Here is a 19308-nt window from a genome sequence, read left to right as displayed (position 1 = left end):
AGATGGTGATAATCTTTGTCCTCTATTCTCCAACTCCTCTCATCTCTTTGGCTTTTACTTCTGAAGGTTGCTGACTTGCTGCCAAAAAAAGGTGTTAATTTATATTAGGACGGTCATCAATCTGTCATTAACGCAAGAAATATCAATGTAACTAATTAAATACGGAGTATTTATGTACTCCGTCTGTTTCTGAATAATCACAACATCACTTTTTACTGAAAATTTGCATTTCTTGATTTCACTGTCCGCATTTTGTATTTCGTTTCTCATTTCCATGCAACCATCAAATTGCACCAAAAACCTAGATTTTAGTGACATTACTAAGACTGGGTTGTAGTGATCGAAAAATAATATCACACATAAAATAATAAGTCAATAACTCAATCTAATTAACCCAAATACTACTATCACAACCAATTCACCAGTTCAACACACAACATTAAAAATAATAATAATGCTATAGCAAAACAACAATAACGAACAGGAATTATAAAATAGGAAATATTTTTATACACGATTTTTAGGTGGAAAACCCCTTCAATGTGAAGAGTAAAGTCATGGGATCATAGAGTAGTCCACCTTAAACTTCTTTTATTGATAACTGAAGGTAAAACAAACCCAAAGTAAATGTTTATATACCCACCACCATGACCACCAACAACAACAACAATAAGAGATGAACAATTGAGAGATAAAAGGTGTAGAAGTCACCAAAACATGGTCTGATAAACCAAAGCTACAAACAACAATGCAACTGTCGAAATAAAGGCCTTACGTGTCCTCAATAAGCTGACAAAATTTCAGCTCGATCCAACGATGGAATTTTTGGCAACAAACACTTTAATGAAAGTTGTCCCGTTCAACAAAACCTGGCTTAGAGATTCTCTTTTAAAATTCTAATCTCTCTCTTGTGTCTTCTCATTGTGTGTGTGTGTGTTAGTTGTTGCTTTCACTCGCCCTTATTTCCCTTGTTTTCATCTAAGGGTTACTACTTACTAGCACATGGATTACTCAAGAAGCCAAAAAAATAAATCACAATGTAGATTACAAAACAAGTAAAACGACATAAAATTGGGCCAAATAAAAAGGATCAATAATTCAAATTAGAATTGTCAAGTTATCCTAGCCTTTAGCTTACCGAACCTGATATATATGTTTGTTGTGTAAAACGTGCGATCAATGAATTAATCTTATCTTGGGTACTACAGTGCAAGAAGACCACACATTTATGAATCTATTATTTCTGCCAACGACCTTTAAATACAAACTCGAGTTTTGTTAGTAGGCTCATCATCATTCATTTGTCACTTATCTTACCTTTCCACTCATTTTTAACAACTAAAATGGCACATTTTGTGCTAGTCCATGGCGCTAGTCATGGAGGGTGGTGTTGGTACAAAGTCCGATGCTTACTCGAAAGCATCGGACATAAGGTTAGCTGCCCGGACCTAACTAGCTCCGGGATTGATCCCTCGGATGCTAATACTATCTTTACCTTTCAAGAGTATAACAAACCACTTCATGATATGATAGCCAACCTACCACAAGGTGAAAAGGTTAGTGTACTAATATTACTTGTGCTTGAAAATTTGGTTGGTTACATGTACACATGTTTAACCCGTGTTTCTAACTAATTATTGTAATGATTTTTGTATAATTTAGGTGATTTTGGTGGGGCACAGTATTGGAGGAAACAATATAACAGAGGTTCTCCAAAGCTATCCTCATAAAATCCAAGCTGCGGTATATGTTGCGGCTGCAATGCTTCCTAATGGAATCCGGACTGACCCAGATAGGAAATCCGTACGTTCCTACTCATTATCTCCCTTTTTAATTATTTACAACTATTAGAGACGTTTTTCAAGTTGTTCCAAACAATTTAAATGCATTTTTATATATATATATATATATATATATATATATATATATATATATATATATATATATATATATATATATATATATATATATATATATATATATATATATTCTCTTCACCTTATTAGACCTAAACTTATCTGAACTGGACTTTTTTTTTTTTTTGACAATCTGAACTGAACTTATTGAACCTTATTAAACTTATTAAAGCTTATTGAAACTTATTAGACCTGATTAACATATTGATATTTATTGGACCCGTTTGGACATTATTATTATTATTATTATTATTATTATTATTATTATCAATTATTAGCTACATATTAATATGGATTAACAATTTTATTTCGGGTTATTTAATGGATTAGTTATCGTATTTGACAAACTCTAAAATATACAAAGTACTTTATTGGATGATGCAATAATCCTTATTAAATACGAGTAACGTTTTTAAATAGATTGTACTCTCTAAATTTACGTATATAATTTTTGTGTTTATAATCTTGTAGGTGATGCCTTATATGCCTGGGGCAGATGTATTTGACTATATTTTTGGTGAAGGACCGGGCAAACCTCCTACTAGTGGCATTTACAAGAAAGAAGTTCGGCGTCCGTTATTGTACCCAATGTGTCCTTTAGAGGTACTCTTTTACAGTTATTGGCAAAATATTTGTATACTTCATCAACATACCAATGTTAAAATCCTTTCTTTTATACGGAGTATTACATGATATTCCGTGAGAGTAGAGATAGTTCAAGTGGTTACGATTCATTCTCGTCACCCCTGTCCTTGTGACTCTTTAAACACTAAAAAAAAAACGTATCACTTTACTCCGTATTTTATTTTAAATAGACTATTCACACACATTTGATTAAATTTTGACCGCATTTTGATACTAATTTTTTTTTTTTTTTTTTTTTTTTTTTTTAAAAACAGTTTCCAATTGAATCTTGTTAGCTTTGTATTAGCATACATTTTTCATATGTGTAATTTTCATAATTTATTTAATAAGTAATTAACGATATTTCTCAATAAGTAAATTATAATTAAAAGTTTTGATTTGACGTGATCTAATATGAATTTATTAAGAATAATTATTAAGTGTATGAAAAAAGTTAAAGATAACAAGTCATTGGTATATATTAGGCATGTTGTGTTTTACAATAGGTTTAATAAGGCCCTGTTTATTTCACCTTAAAAAAAATAATATTAAGTAAAAATAATTTCAGTTCAGTAAAAATAAGTTCAGTTCAGTAAAAATAATTTCAGTTTAGTAAAAATAAGTTCAGTTGAGTAAAAATAAGTTCCGTTCAGTAAAAATAATTTCAGTTTAGTAGAAATAAGTTCAGTTCAGTAAAAATAATTTCAGTTTAGTAAAAATAAGTTCAGTTCAGTAAAATTATGTTATCTTAAAGAATAATTATAATAGAAACTCAGTTAAATAATTTCAGTTCAGCAAAAATAATTCTAGTTCAGTAAAATTAATTTAAGTTCAGTAAAAATAATTTAAATTCAGCAAATATAAATTTGTTTCACTAAAAATAATTTCAGTTCAGCAAAATTAAGGTGAAGTGAATGGGGCCTAACTTTAAGAAACTTTTTTCATAAATAATTATTTTAACTTTATGATTTTTAATTATTTGTAATAAATGGGTATTATTTGTGATTTAGGCCCTATTCAGTTCACCTTACAAAAATAATATTAAGTAAAAATAATTTCAGTTCAGTAAAAATAAATTCAATTCTATAAATATAAATTTGGTTCAGTAAAAATAAGTTTAGTTCAGTTCAGTAAAATTCAGTAACTTTACAGAAAAATTATAGTAATAGAAAATCAATTAAAAAAAAAAATTCAGTTCAGCAAAAAAAAAATTCAGTTAAGTAAAATTAATTTCAGTTCAGCAAATATAATTTTAGTTTAGTAAAAATAATTTCAGTTCAGCAAAAATAAAGTGAAGTGAACGTGATCTTTAAAATGGCTAAATTAATTAAATCTACTACGAGTCTACGATACATTATATAGTTAGTTTATATTGTACGTAAGATTAGAAAATGTTTTATGGTACAGGATTACACACTAGCAGGAATGCTTCTAAGACAAAGTCCGGTCAGAGCTATCGCTGACGCCGCATTTCCGGATGGCGAGGGCTCCGATAAGGTGCCACGTGTTTACATCAGGACGTTGCATGACAATCTCCTTTCACCTGAGCAACATGAAAATTTGATCAATAACTGGCCACCGTCCGAAGTTTATGACATTGATAGTGATCATTCCCCCATGCTTTCCAACCCTACTCAATTATTTGGGTTACTTGTTAAGGTTGCAACTAAGTGGTATTAGATGATATAAGACGTGTTTATCCAATGCATAATAAAAGGAGATGTCGTTGATCTTTTTAACACTTTCTTCCTATGTCACGTCAGCTTTCTAATATCCAACATATACTACTATGTAATAATTTAAGAATTTATTAAACTCGACCAAATCTATATCTTCATCCTTCATATATATTCATTTATGGTTTCTCAATTGTTTATTTATTGTTTTTATTTCTTTTTTTTACCAATTATTCTATTCCACGCACAAATTCCTGATTTTTCAAAGGTACTATTATATTATGTTTCATCAACAAGTCATGTAATCTATATTGTTCTAGGATGTTAGGAGATTGCCGCTTCTGTCGCTAACATAAACTACAAACGAATAAAATTGTACTACTTGAAGAACTTAAGCAAGAGTTAGATCAATCGAAGAAATGAACATACAAACATAGATTAAGGATATGATGCAAATGTCTTCCATTAAACAAAGGTATAAAATCAGGGCTATAGTCGTATTACAAAATGGATGGAAGATTACCTCCATGTTTATACAATTGGAAGGATCGAAGAATGTTCAAAATATACTAATGAACTAAATTTAATCTATCGCTTGGCTAGTAAGCCAAGAGAAAACTAAGAAAGCACTAACAAACTAACCTTAAAGAAAATGAAATATTCCTTGAGAGTCTTTGCTTTGATCTTCCATCAAAGCCCTCTTAACCGTCCAACGGTTTTCCTCTTCTCGGTGCCATTACTTCTCTTCCGGAAATAATCCTTACTGGATAGATACAACGTTCTAAAAGTATGGGCCTTAAATTTGGGCCACTATCTACATATACTGACTTTTTCATTTGCTGATCCATATAGTTGCAATTACGACTGGAGAGGGTGTTAGAGATCAGAGATATTAGGGATTGATATATTCCCATATATTCAAGAAAATTTTAATTAGAATAGTGTAATAAATTTGCTTTGTTATTCGATAATGCAATTTTTTTTTTCTTCTCTATTTGGTGATAATGAGGGGTGTTAAATTAATCCGATCAACTTAACCAAAAATTTAAACTGATGACTAAATTTCATGATGGGACTTGCATTTATATACCCGACGTCAAATATTCCACTTACAAAAAGGGGTGGATGGAATATAAACCAATGACTTTAGTGTCACAGTGGCTCTTGTGATACTGTGTTAAAAAATGAACTCATCCACTAAAAGTTTAAGCTGGTGATTGAAGTCTCAAATTTGTTTATATGATCTATATGGTTATGTTTTAATTGCAATACTATTAGAGATTTAGCGATGTTAAGATAAATAAATGTCAGAAAATGTATATATGTGAATATATATGTAATATATTTTACATATTGATAATATTATGAGAGCGAGGAAAAGTTCAATTAGTTAGAATTCCCCTCTGGTTCCAAGAATTAAGATTGATTATTGTTTCCTATCTTAATTATTTTATCTTATGTTTGTAAAATATGCTACTGATTGATGAATAATAACCAAAAAAATACTATTATACCTTTATCCAAACTTGTCAATAATCTACTTCGATTCCCTCCGTCCCTTAATACTTGTCACAGTTCTCATTTTCGTCCATCCCACAATAATTGATATGTTACTAGTTTAAATATGGTATGGGATCGATCACAAATAAAATAATATTTTCCCACATTTTCTCTCCCCTCACTACCCTTATCCCACCCCTACTTGTTATTTTCTTTCAATATAAAAGTATAAAAGAGAATCTTTTATATAATAAACAAATGTTTTAAATGGACCTACTTGTAATTTTCTTAAATTACGTATCCACTTCAACGTCCCAATAATGGAGGTGAAAGGTTGTTCATCATCAGGTTTGGTTTCGGGAAGACATTTTTAGGTGTCTACACAAGTAATATGGGACGGAGGGAGTATCATATGTACAAATAGACAAACCCTCATTTTTTGTTAATAAACAAAGCCAAGAGGTATGTAATTGCTACCTCTAACTCATTAATGGCTACATATAGTTCTGTTAGTTGAGACGAATACTACAAGAGGGGGGAGGGGTGAATTGTATGTGAGTTCCTATTGACTATTTATGCAGAATATAAACCAGAACGTAAAAAGAACTTGCAATGCACACAGGATTTTACGAGGAAACCTTCCAGGGCCCAATTGGAAGTAAAACCTCAACCCTCTAAGGGATTTCAAACATCAAACCAATTCACTATAATAGGGCAAACACACAAGCTAAGTTACAAAATCAGACCAGACTTGCTCACAAGTTCCAAAATGAACTTGTTACACAGTAGGACCCTATTCTACCCAACCTAAGTCTCTAACTTAGATTCACCCTCCCTGAGTACTTTCTCACTCAGTTTCAACCTAGAAGCCTACAATACTGTATGCAAAGATATATTTACTCACCCAAATCCCAACCAATACAAACACTTGATTTCTAGTATATGAAAGGAAAGCTACACATGAAATCCGAAACTAACATGACAAAGTATGAACGTACTTGGCAAACTTACACAATTAAGCACTCTTCAGATTCTTCATGCATAAACTCACTAAGAAATGTGAAATGTGAATTCTACTCTTCATACAAGATTTACTCGTATAGAAAGTAGGGTTTTAAAAGATAACTTAAGTCAAGTTACTGATTTTCACAAAACACGTGTCAAATAAATCTTTTGTAAGGAAAATCTTTTTAGGAAAACTTATCAAAGATAAATTGTAAAAAGAACAATATCTTTTGACGGAATCGGATTTTATCAAATAAAATATTTTTAGAAAATCTTTTCACAAAAACTTATCTCTTTTAAACTTTCCTATTTTTAAGCGTGGCAAGATTTTGTCACGTTTCTAATAGATTTCATATATAATCGTGCGGAAATTTTGTCAAAAACTAGTGAACTACCAATTAAATAGCATGTTTTGAAAACAACTACCTATTAAACTTTTTTTTTAAAAGAACTACCACAAAGTTGTAAAAAGTTTAAGTAGTACTACCACACTAATAATTCCAAGTAGAATATTCGGCATGCAGGTTCCACTTTTTACCCGCTTTACCTCATAAAATCACCATCTAATTGACTAAATTACCTTTCATAAAGGTAAAAAGTGATAAAAAGTGAGACTCAAATGCCGGAGATTTTAGCCAAAATTATTAAAGTGGTAGTGCTACTTAAACTTTTTACAACTTTGTGGTAGTTCTTAATTTTTTTTTTTAATCAATAGTTGTTTTCAAAACACATGCTTTAATTAACGATAAAACACAAAACCCAAAATGAACAAAAATTCGACAAAAAAAAAATCGAACAAAAATTCAACCCAGAAATATAACCCACAAAATTCGACCAAAAAATCGAACAAAAAAGAAATAAACCCACATAAATTGAAAATAAACAACAAACAAACAAAAAATTGAATCCACAAAAAAATTATGCAGCATATATAAATTCGAACAAATTTAAACACACATAAATAAAATTGAACGAAATAAACCCACATAAATAAAATCGAACGAAATAAAACCCACATATATAAATTCGAAAAAAAAGTAATACCTGTATAAATTCGACCAGAAAATTGAACAAAAAAAGAATTAAACCCACAAAAAACAAAATCAAACAAAAAGCAAACAAATTTTTAAGAAAAATAAACATACCTTTCCCAATATTTCTTCTTCTTTGGTTTTATATGGTCAAATTCGACCATGAAAACTTCAGATCTGGAATTTTTATGGTCGAGTTTGACCATGAATACCATAATCTGAACAAGTACAAAAGAATGAAGAAGAAAAGGAGAAAAAAGGAGGAGGGAGGAGGAGAGGCAGTGAAGATGATGGTGGAGAAAAGAGTTGCGGAGCAGTAAAGATGGAGGAGGAGGAAAGAGAAAGGAAAGAGGGGAGGAGAGAGAAGAGAGGAAAGAGGAGAGAGAAGAGAGGAAAGAGAAGAACGACAAAGAGAAAGGAAAGAGAGAGAGAAGGCCATGAGAAATAGAGAGCGGCGTGAGGTTTTAAGAGAATTTAGGGTTAGGGTGAGTAATCCTTTTATACCCAATATTTTTTTTTAAAAAAGCTACCGCTAAATGCGGTCGCAAAAGGTTTTATTTAATTTAGATTTTTTTTTAAATGTTCAAATACCGTTGCGACGGTTTAAAAGGGCAAAAACGGTCGCAATTCTGCTACCGCTTCAAAAAACGGTCGCAATATTGCGACTGCGTTCAAGACTGTTGCAGATTTCATATTTTGCGACCGTTTTGATGAAGGTCGTAGAAAAACGGTCGCAATTTGACCGAATTTAATTAGCAGTGTCCCTGAGTCTTCATTAAACAAGTTTCTCTTCCACTTCCAAAGTCTATAAACCTGTGCTAATTTCAACACTTAGAAAATTCTTATTAAATGAAGTTTGCTATTTTGTGTTCATCATCATCAAAACCTTTAAGCTTCAACAAGTTCAAAGACCATGGTTTTGTTTTTTTTTTTTTTTTTTTTTTTTTTTTTTTTTTTTATTTAGTAGGAAAGGGCTTTGTAACAAAAAAAATTCCATCTTTTCAACACGCAATCTTGTTAGATATTCCTTCAGTTCCTGAATAATTAACACGGCTAAACTTGGCACACATGACAATACATAAGTTTGACCTTAGATATATATGATTTAATATTAATAAAAAACATAAAAAAGATGATATTATGGAAATATATATTCATACTTATATATGTTTTTTTTTTTTTTATTTTATTTTTTTTTATATATGTTTTCAAAAATGATAGTCAAAGTTAATATATATAAATAGTGAAAAAAGACAAATGTGTCAATTATTTAGGAACGAAAGGAGTATATTCTTCTTCTTGCTCTATATTTCTTTCTTTTATGAAGCAAATACACCCTTAATATTGTCTATTTGAAGTGGATCTAATGGAGTACTATGTTGATATAGGGGTGCAGATTTAAAAGATCCGTCAAGTAAATTTGCCGATATTGATGACAAATCAAGTTTTATCACTTTCGCAACTAAACATTAATGGAGCTCCGTCAAGAACGATGCAAAGTCATCTAAAATTATTCAGGAGTAGTTCAGAAGCGATGCCATTAGTTTAGGGGTGTTTAATACTACTTGTAATGTAAATTTAGATTTCTTAAGGGATCACTGTAAGTGCTGAATGACTATTATTATTATTATTATTTAATGAAATCACCTCTCCATGTTCCATTCAAAAAAAAAAAAAAAATGAATTAGTTTAATTAAGAATTTACACGACAAGTTTTTTTGCTGATATTAGTTTAATTATTTGACAGTAATTATTATTATTATTTTTTTGGATAGTCAGTAATTATTAGTTTAATTAATTATTTGACAGTAATTTTTGCTGATAGCATTCAAAACGACGAATTTTGAGGTGTTTAAATTAACAACGACAAAAAACACGTCGTTTAGAAGTGCAAATGTGCAATAAGCCAAAAAAAAAAAATGAGTAGCAAGTGGTGGTGGAGCCCACTTGCTACTATTCATCAATTTATTTCCTCACGCTATGAGGAAATTTAATTTTCCTTGTGATTTTCCTCATCGTTGACAATGGTCTTACATTATTGAAAATTAGCGTGGGCCTTATTAACAAAAAAAAAAAAAAAGAAAATTAGCGTGGGCCGTGCGGTGAATTTATCTTGGCCACTACAACAAAGGAAGACCACATATTTTTAGTAGGCTTATCAACGTAAGGTATATCTTGGCCACTACAACGTTACCTTTCCATTCATTTTTCACATCTATTAAAATGGAAGATGAATTTGTGTTGGTCAATATAGTCTCGCCCGCACACTTTGTGCTAGTCCATGGCGCTTGTCATGGAGGGTGGTGTTGGTACAAAGTCCGATGCCTACTCGAAAGCATCGGACATAAGGTAAGCTCCCCCGATCTAAGTTGCTCCGGGATTGAGCCCTCGGTTCCTAATACTATGTTTACCTTTCAAGAGTATAACAAACCCCTTCATGATGTGATAGCTAATCTACCACCAGGTGAAAAGGTTAGTTGTCTATTTATAACCTCCGAATTTCATTGTTTACAACAAATAAATTTTCTGTCTTATAAATAGTACTCTATATCCTTTTGTTGTAAATAATAGAAAACAGAGATATGCTTGAAATTTTGGTTACATATTCACGTGTTAAACCCGGGTTAGATTGACATGTGTGTTAACTATTCCGTGTTTCTAACCAATAAACGATTTTGAATGTAGGTAATTTTGGTGGGGCACAGTATAGGAGGAAACAATATAACAGAGGTTCTCCAAAGCTATCCTCATAAAATCCAATCTGCGGTATATGTTGCGGCTGCAATGCTTCCAAACGGAAACCAGACTGAAAAAGATAGAAAATATGTACGTTCCTAATTTCTTTTTTCAATTTTCGTCCCATGATTTCATTAGGCTCAGTTTAATTTGATATAAATTATTATTATTATTATTTTTATTGGAAAACAATTTTCTTATTTTATCCTAATTTCATTTGTTTGGTTTGTAAAGGCGTTTAATACGGAGTACAATTTTAATAACGGTGAAATATAACGTCCTTAATTGTAGAAACTAATTTTCCATTTTATCCTATTTTCTTTTCTTTGGTTGTATAGGGGTTTAAAACAATTTTTCCAAGTGGAACAATGCATTCATTAGTGATATTAAATATTTTCTGATCTTTTGCTCCTTTTACAAAATGATCTGAACAACTCACCTATGGCCCTCTAATCCTCTATTCACTACCAGTTGTCTACCACTCATAAACTTTAATTTGATCAAATTTGGACCTATTAATTAGAATTACTTTGATTAGATTGCCTGGGTGTTCCTTAATATAATAATGCTCTTTATTAAGTAGACAAAATTTTAAATTATAATTGAAGTATTAAGGTTTTCTTGTTACTCTAATAGTCTAATCTACTTACCCCGTTCTTTAATTACAGACAAATATCTCAAAAATAATCCAATCCTTTCGTCCCTTAATTACAGGCAAATATCTCAAAAATCACGTGAATTAAAGTGGATGGAAATAGTTGAGGAATATTACGTGAAAAAGATAAAAAAAAAAATTAAAATAAAATAAAGAATGTTTTATGAGAATAATAAAAAATAGAGAATATTTTCTTTAAAAAAAAAAGTAGAGTATATTATATGAGAAAGATAAAAAATAAGTAATGATTTTTTTGGTATATGTGTATATGAAAATTTCTTTATTTATTTATTTTTTATTTTATTTTTTTTGAGGGATGTGTATATGAGAATGATAAAAAGTAAATGATGACTATGTGATATTTTTAAATATAGGCATAAGATTTTGAGACACATAAAATGAAATACTTACTTGTAATTAAGGGGCGGAGGGAGTATTTATTATTTTCTATAAATATAAATTTTTTCTAGTATTGGTCGACACTTTAAAATTAGAACTCTTAAGTCATCTTGATTATGCCATTTTATCTAACTTTACATATTCATATTTATCACCCTTCCCCCCTTAATAATTTATACGAAGTAAACTTTAAACCCTAAATTCGAAATTTGCCCTAAATTTAAAATGAATCACCTCGATCCTTGTTCCCATGAATGTGGAAGCCAGCACATCCCAATTTACAATATTAGCTAGGGCGGTTATAATTGAATTTAACTATGGAGTATCAATTAGCTACGTATTAGGTTAGTTCCCGTGCCTTGCATGGAAATTTTCAATAATCATTCTTGAATTATCATTATAATAATTAGTTTTTTATAAACAAATATATATATATATATATATATATATATGTATATATAAAATATAGTTGATAAATTTTTGATCAAAATAAAGGATTAGGAAAGATTTGTTAGGTATAAAATGATGTAAAAAATTATCAAACTTATGTTAAGACTGTTTTTTTTTCCTCTCTTTTAGGTATATAAATATTTGTGTTAAAATATGTCAATTTTTTTATTTTTTTATTTTAAGTATTATATTATATATGTTTAGGGAATGATTTTTGTATAAGGTCTGTCTATGTAATAGAATTTTTTGTTAAACAAAAAAAAAAAAAAAAAAAAACTATGGATACACTAGGAAATGACACATGTCATTGCTGGTGTGTCTTTTATATATACTAGCATAGCACCCGTGCGATGCACGGGTTTCACAGTAATTTATCTTTGGATTTTTGTAATTTTTGTTTTCATATGTTTTTTGAATTCAAAATGTTCATAAGTTCACTTTATTTGACCTCAACTATGCTAACAACTTCTATAAAGACTCCAACAACCTAATATCAACATAAATTACCAATATAATAGGTATTATATCTTTTTTAAATTCATTACCTAAATAATAGCTATGACCTATTTAAAATTAATTAGCATTTTATTTAAAAAAAGAATAACATTTGAGCGGAAAATCTTTACATGAGAAAGCGTCACGTGTACAACTTTGAAAATAAGATGACATCAGCGGTTGCTACTTTAGTATTAGTTATGGACTAGGTTAATCTCGTGCGATGCACGGTTTTATAATAAGAATTGAATTATAGATTTTTAACACATATTGAAAGAAACACAACTACTTCCTCCGTTTTCCTAATTAATTTTTGATTAAATATGAATATACAATTTCCAGAAGTGCATAATTTTCATATTTATTAGGAAATTTCAATTAAATTATATTATTAACTATTGTTAACAAATCATAAATAACTAAAAAATAACATAATATCTGTAGAAAACCCAAAATTTAAAAATTCAAATGGAATTTAATTTTCAAAGCAAAATAGGGTAGCTTGTAAAGGGAAAATATGACATCATCCATGCATTTTGGAGGGAAAAAATAAAATATGAAAGTGACACGTAGGCAGTGATGACATCAGCGGTTGTTATTTTAGTATATATATAGACTAGATTAACTCCGTGCGATGCACGGTTTTAAAATAAGAATTGAATCATAGACTTTTAACTTGTATTGAAAGAAAATAACTTCCTCATTTTTCCTAACTAATTTCTAATTAAATATGAATATACAATTCCCAAAAGTGCATAATTTTCATATTTAATTAAGAAATTTCAATTAAATTATATTGTTAACTATTGTTAACAATTCGTAAATAACTAAATAGCATAATGTGTAGAAAACCCAAAATTTAAAATTTAAAAATTCAAATGGAATATATTTTCAAAGTTATGTTAAATAGAGTAGCTTAAAAAAAAAAAATGACATCATCCTTGCATGGGAAAAAATTAAATAAAAAAGTGACACGTTGGCAATGATGACATCAGCGGTTGTTATTTTAGTATATATATAAATAGATAGATCGATGGTTAATATGGATTAACAATTCCATTTCAATCTTATTCAATTGATCGATTACTGTATTTGGCATATTCTAAGATTATACAGAGAACTTTATTTATTGTACGATGCATAAATAATCCTTATCAAATACGAGTAACGTTTTTACAAAGTACTCGATGTATCAATTTCTAAATTTACTTATATAGTTATTTATTGTACGATGCATAAATAATCCTTATCAAATACGAGTAACGTTTTTACAAAGTACTCGATGTATCAATTTCTAAATTTACTTATATAGTTATGTGTTTATAATTTTGTAGGTGATGCTTGATTTGCCAGGGAAAGAAGTATTTGACTTAACTTATGGTGAAGGACCTGACAAACCTCCTACTAGTGCCATTTTCAAGAAAAAATTTCAGCGTCAGTATTTATACAATATGAGTCCTTTAGAGGTGCTTTTCTTACAGTTATTGGCAAAATATTTGTATACTTCATCCGTTTTTTTAAAGTGTAACATTTTTCATAAATGACCTTTAATTTCTATTCCTTTCTCTCATATCACTTACTTTTAAACAAATTATTGACCCACCTTTTGTTTTTTATAATTGTTACTCAGTATAATTCTTCAGAATCATTTTCCTTTTAACAAATTCAACTCAGAATTCTAACTTTTCGTGAAGTCAACTTGTTGCACTTAAAAAAAAAAAAAAAAAAAACAAAGAGTGCGTGAAGTCAACTTGTTGCATTTTTTTTTTAAAAAAAAAAAGGGTGCACTTCGTGTGTATTAGGCAATAGCTAGGCATGTTGTACTTTACAATAGGTTTAGTAACTTTAAAATCTCCTTAAAGCTTTCTTCATAAACGATTCTTTTTATGTGATTTAGATCGGCTAAATGCCTAAATCTACAATACATACGATATATTGTTTATATTGTACATAAAATCGATTAGAACATGTTTTATGGTACAGGATTGCACACTAGCAGGGATGCTTCTAAGACCATGCCCGGTCAGAGCTATCGGCAACGCCTCATTTCCCGACGGTGAGGGCTCCGATAAGGTGCCACGTGTTTACATTAGGACGTTGAATGACAATCTCATGTCACTTGAGAGACATGAAGAGTTTATCAAGAAATGGCCACCGTCTGAAGTTTATGATATTGATAGTGATCATTGTGCCATGATTTCCAACCCTACTCAATTATTTGGGTTACTTGTTAAGGTAGCTACTAAGTGGCACTAGGTGAGATAAAACGTGTTTAACCCATGTATTAGGGGAGACGAGGTTGATATGATCGATCTTCTAATTCTTTATTGATTACAGTTTTTCTGATTCAATTTCAATCTCTTAAGATCGGCGTAATCTAGCTTGTTTTAATTTAAGACTTTCTTCCCATGCCATATCAGCTTTTCAATAACATATAACTAGCTCCATATGTACACGATACATGCATAAAAATATTTGTGTTAATTGTTTATTATTGTACGTGATACATGCATAAAAAAATTTTGTTTTAACGGTTTATTATCGTGATTATATGTTGATTAACAAATATTATACTTTTGGTTATGCTGATGTAAAAAAAAAAAAAAAAAAAATTATACTTCCTTTGTTTAACTAAATTGCAACACTTTTCTCATCTTATGATTGCCAATCTGTTATTTTTCAATTATAAATATTATTAGTTATTGATAGGTTAAAATTATAAACAATTAATATTATGAAATTTGATCTTACAAGTTTTCACATGACTAATCATGTATTATCATGTTTAATTGCATTTTACCACCCTCAAAATACCACTTTTAAATTTTATTACCTCTTCAAAATTTTATTTTATTTTAAATTATATTATATTTATTTCACCGCCTCTTACCTTAATTCTGGTCCAGTTTCAACTGCGAGGCCTATGTAATGGCTAATATGACCACTTTAAAAACCTTCTCTTCTCAATTTGTTTCCTATGTATATAACTAGTCCCCTTAGTTTATATACTAATACGAAGTATATTCATTTATTTCTTAACCAAAAGTTTAAATAATGACTTTAGTACGTGTTACACTGACTTTGATATCATGTTAAAGGATCATTAAACTCAACTAAAAGTTAAAGCTAATGGTTATACCCTCTTTTTTTTAGCTAATAAGCCAAGTCAATGTTTAATTGCTACTTCTAACTCAATATTGGCTTATTGGCTACATGTATATTTTTCATTTATCAACATCAAAATTTATATAGATTGTTCGTTGTTTTATCAAGACACGTAACAGAGAATTTTACATACATTTCAAATTTGGACAAATATATATAGATTATTCGTTGTTTTATATAGTCGTGTATATCCACAGTTTATGATTAAAAGACAACACCAAACATACGTAAAGTTGTAAAACATTAAGGACACTTACAAACAAATAATACAACCAAAGAAATTTCTCCAACGATGTGGAAAGATAATCAAAATGTTCAATCAATATAAATCTAGAATGTTATTTCAACAACTACTAATTAAGATCACCGTTCATTAATTGACATTTTAATAAATTAGTGGAGAAAATTCTAGGATTTTCATCTTTCTTATCATTTCCATCAAGTCTTCCCATTTTTGTGTTCAAAGTACGGGTCCCCAATATTGTCACTTTTGTATGATTTGTTTAGCAAATTGTGTTTCACTTAAAATTTAATAACTTGATGAACTTCTATTAATATCTTGATCATCCACCTTCATAACCCTCAATATTTTCACACACAAGAATATAAAATGACTAATTTACCCTTTTCGGCGCACTTTGTCCTAGTCCATGGCGCGAGCCATGGAGGTTGGTGTTGGTACAAAATCCGATGCCTACTTGAAAGTATCGGGCAAAAGGTTAGTTGCCCGGACCTTAGTAGCTCCGGGGTTCACCCCGTTGATGCTAATACTATCTCTACTTTTGAAGAGTATAATAAGCCCCTCGATGATCTTTTGGCAAGCCTACCAGAAGGTGACAAGGTTAGCAATGCAAGCTATATATGCTTATATACTTGCTCTTCTTTTTACTATAATTTAATTGTTGTACGATGAGTACTTATTTTTGCATTAACATGCATGTTTAAATGTGATTGTTACAAGGAATAACTTTTCAATTGCACTCTTTGTAATTTCGCGATTTATTAATTATACTTTAATTAAAATTAAAAAGTTGATATTTAAAAGTAGATACCGAGAGATATTTGACTAGATCTAAATGACTATGTTTTTCTTTATGTATAAATCACAAAAGATGATTGAAAATTGTGTAAATAGTGTCACGGTGTAAAAGTTCAAATATTGCAATTAAAATTAATGAAAGGTATAATTATATATTGAACACTTAACTCATAAAATTAGATTTACTTTTTATTCTCCCTCTATTTTTTTTTTTACTTCTTTAATTAGTCAAAAAAGAATATAAAATGAAGGGCTTGTATAATACCAAATTAGAGATATAGTACCAAATGATTTAATTTGTACCACGGAGTACTTTTGTTAATACATTATACAATACAAAATAACAAACTTGAAATTCACATGTGTTTGCAAATTTTTTGCATACTCTTGTATAGCTAATTAGCTATACTCCCTCGCCTTTCCTTTTTGTTGCACAACTCATTCCAAATAAGAATACAACAAAAAAAGAACGAAAGGAGTATGATACTATAATTGGTATATACTCTATCTATCTTGTTAATTAAATTGGTTTGATTTTATTGAATTAGGTAATATTGGTAGGGCATAGTGCAGGAGGACTGAGTGTTACAAAGGCCATACAAAACTTTCCAGAGAAAATCCAAGTCGGGGTATTTGTTGGGGCTGTTATGCTCCGAAATGGCTTCCAAACCGAACAAGATAGAAATTTGGTAAGTTATTTTCTTCCGTTCTTGTGCATTTCAATATTGTAAGATTATTTTAGTAAGATGTACTTGGAAAAAATATCAATTGAAACCCGTTTTTATTGATTTTAGTGTACAGTCAATTAGTGTAACTAACAATAGTTTTTCTTAAAAGCAGGCTTAAGTTGGATTTATTACTTGTGGGTTTTTTCATAATTAATTAATGGGTAATGATATATATAGCCCTTAGGGCTATATATAAGCATTAAATATAATTCCTAAAATGGAACTAAGTTGGGAAATCATTACAAAATCACGCGCAGATCGGTGTAATTAATGTTAATTTATCCTCAATATTTCCTAATTTAGCTTCTTATACATAGCCCTCAGGGCTATGTTTATCATTTTCCTTGATTAATTTACGTTGATAAGCTTCTAGCTTGTTAATGTGTTAGCAAAACATATTTTGTGTTAAATGTTTTATTTAACTAGAAAGCAAAAGGACTAATTAATTTTGTAAAAAAAAAAAGGCTAATTAAAGCAAATTAGTGGTTAGGATTCATCTTAGGATTTTAGTATACTGGTATAAATTTGAGGCCTTTTGGTCAAATTGATAATTTATAAAAACATATTCTTGGGCCTCAACCATTAGCTTAAATTTTTGGTTGAGATGGTCCTTTAACATGGTATCGGAGCCAACGTGACATAGAGGTCACGGATTCAAATCTCATCCACCCCTACTTCAAAGTGGAATTAATTTGCACCGGTGTATGGGAGGACATGTGCTACATCCACATTTCAACCAAAAGCTTAAGTTAATGGTTGAGATCTAAGAATATGTTTTTATACACTATCACAAATCTTGTGTAAATGGTTGTTGTTACGTTTTAATTTTATGTGGATAAATAAGAATAAAACGTCCTAATGAAAGTATTGCACCTAAGCCTGTTTTAAAATGTTATTCAACAAAATAAAAAATAAAAAATTAAATGATATATTTGAAATGATTGGCAATTGACAGAATAATTTTTTAGCTCAATCATATTTAATAAGTATTTTATAAAGTATAATTTTGTATTGTGAATTGTCATCTTGTAGGGATCGCCCGATTTGTCTAAAATCATGGATGTATTTGACTATACCCATGAACAGGGATCGAATAATTCTCCAAGTAGTGCCACTTTCAAAAAGGAAGTTCATCGTGAGATATTGTACCAAATGAGTCCTTTAGAGGTAAACTTACATAATTTAATTTAATCAACTTTCAACAACACATTAATTACTATATTAGAGAATTAAAATTGTGATGTAAATACTCCACAGGATTGTACATTGGCAAAAATGCTTTTGAGACCATGCCCAATCAAAGCTCTCATTCATGGGGCCATGTTTCCTGAAGGTGAGGGCTCTGATAAGGTGCCACGTGTTTACATCAAGACATTGCATGACAAAGTGTACTTACGTGAGCAACAAGATGTGTTGATCAAGAGATGGCCACCGTCTGATGTTTATGAAATTGATAGTGATCATTGTCCTATGTTCTCTAATCCCTCTCATCTCTTTGGCTTACTTCTTAAGGTTGCTACTAAGTTTGAAAGCCATTAGCTTTACCATTAATAACCTCAAGGGTTTTGATTACAAACATATGTAAAAGAAGATATTAATTTATAGTTTTAAATACGAGTATGTATCTCGTATACAATTATTTTAATTAGTTTTTCTAGATGGGATGAGAATTTAATTGATCAAAGTTGATATAAAATCAATTTATACATTATCATCATAATACTCCTTTTCAATGATTTCTACTTTGTATTTTAAAGCTTTGACTTTCTTTATCACGTTAGCTCTGATACCACATCAGAGAATCAACTCATACAACCAAAATATTAGGTTTATGGTTAATACCCATGATTAATTTATATATTCTTTTATACGATATTAATTAAATATAT

General features: G+C 29.8%; 3 protein-coding genes across 4 annotated transcripts; all 3 read left to right on the top strand.

The window, feature by feature from the left end:
* The first annotated feature begins 1257 nt into the window (after window positions 1-1257).
* Window positions 1258-4355, top strand: LOC145584711 (methylesterase 17-like). Its single transcript, XM_081641517.1, has 4 exons — window positions 1258-1556; window positions 1663-1803; window positions 2388-2519; window positions 3948-4355. Exons 1-4 carry the CDS (start codon window positions 1344-1346, stop codon window positions 4218-4220), a joined length of 759 nt encoding a protein of 252 aa, XP_081497643.1. The 5' UTR covers window positions 1258-1343; the 3' UTR covers window positions 4221-4355.
* A 5585-nt stretch (window positions 4356-9940) lies between these two features.
* Window positions 9941-14838, top strand: LOC145586108 (methylesterase 17-like). Of its 2 annotated transcripts, none has more exons than XM_081642850.1 (4): window positions 9941-10224; window positions 10438-10578; window positions 13822-13921; window positions 14471-14610. In XM_081642850.1, exons 1-4 carry the CDS (start codon window positions 9976-9978, stop codon window positions 14545-14547), a joined length of 567 nt encoding a protein of 188 aa, XP_081498976.1. In that variant the 5' UTR covers window positions 9941-9975; the 3' UTR covers window positions 14548-14610. The 2 variants fall into 2 exon arrangements, with proteins under 2 accessions (XP_081498976.1, XP_081498975.1); XM_081642849.1 differs by having other exon boundaries at window positions 9946-10224; window positions 13822-13953; window positions 14471-14838.
* Window positions 14839-16262: 1424 nt separating this feature from the next.
* On the top strand, window positions 16263-19133 carry LOC145584710 (methylesterase 17-like). The gene is made up of 4 exons (XM_081641516.1): window positions 16263-16493; window positions 17240-17380; window positions 18452-18586; window positions 18677-19133. Exons 1-4 carry the CDS (start codon window positions 16263-16265, stop codon window positions 18956-18958), a joined length of 789 nt encoding a protein of 262 aa, XP_081497642.1. The 3' UTR covers window positions 18959-19133.
* The last annotated feature ends 175 nt before the right edge of the window (window positions 19134-19308 follow it).

This window comes from Chenopodium album, chromosome 16 (genome assembly GCF_948465745.1).
Source record: "Chenopodium album chromosome 16, dcCheAlbu1.1, whole genome shotgun sequence".
Taxonomy (NCBI): domain Eukaryota; kingdom Viridiplantae; phylum Streptophyta; class Magnoliopsida; order Caryophyllales; family Amaranthaceae; genus Chenopodium; species Chenopodium album.
This window is presented reverse-complemented; position numbering and strand designations above follow the sequence as displayed.

Excerpts from the sequence above, each read along its gene's own strand:
- LOC145584711 (XM_081641517.1), top strand. The coding sequence starts at position 1,344 with ATGGCACATTTTGTGCTAGTCCATGGCGCTAGTCATGGAGGGTGGTGT. Across the intron at positions 1,557-1,662 it reads ACCTACCACAAGGTGAAAAG|GTGATTTTGGTGGGGCACAG; the intron begins GTTAGTGTACTA and ends TGTATAATTTAG. Across the intron at positions 2,520-3,947 it reads ACCCAATGTGTCCTTTAGAG|GATTACACACTAGCAGGAAT; the intron begins GTACTCTTTTAC and ends TTTATGGTACAG.
- LOC145586108 (XM_081642849.1), top strand. The coding sequence starts at position 9,976 with ATGGAAGATGAATTTGTGTTGGTCAATATAGTCTCGCCCGCACACTTT. Across the intron at positions 10,225-10,437 it reads ATCTACCACCAGGTGAAAAG|GTAATTTTGGTGGGGCACAG; the intron begins GTTAGTTGTCTA and ends TTTTGAATGTAG. Across the intron at positions 10,579-13,821 it reads CTGAAAAAGATAGAAAATAT|GTGATGCTTGATTTGCCAGG; the intron begins GTACGTTCCTAA and ends ATAATTTTGTAG.
- LOC145584710 (XM_081641516.1), top strand. The coding sequence starts at position 16,263 with ATGACTAATTTACCCTTTTCGGCGCACTTTGTCCTAGTCCATGGCGCG. Across the intron at positions 17,381-18,451 it reads CCGAACAAGATAGAAATTTG|GGATCGCCCGATTTGTCTAA; the intron begins GTAAGTTATTTT and ends GTCATCTTGTAG. Across the intron at positions 18,587-18,676 it reads ACCAAATGAGTCCTTTAGAG|GATTGTACATTGGCAAAAAT; the intron begins GTAAACTTACAT and ends AATACTCCACAG.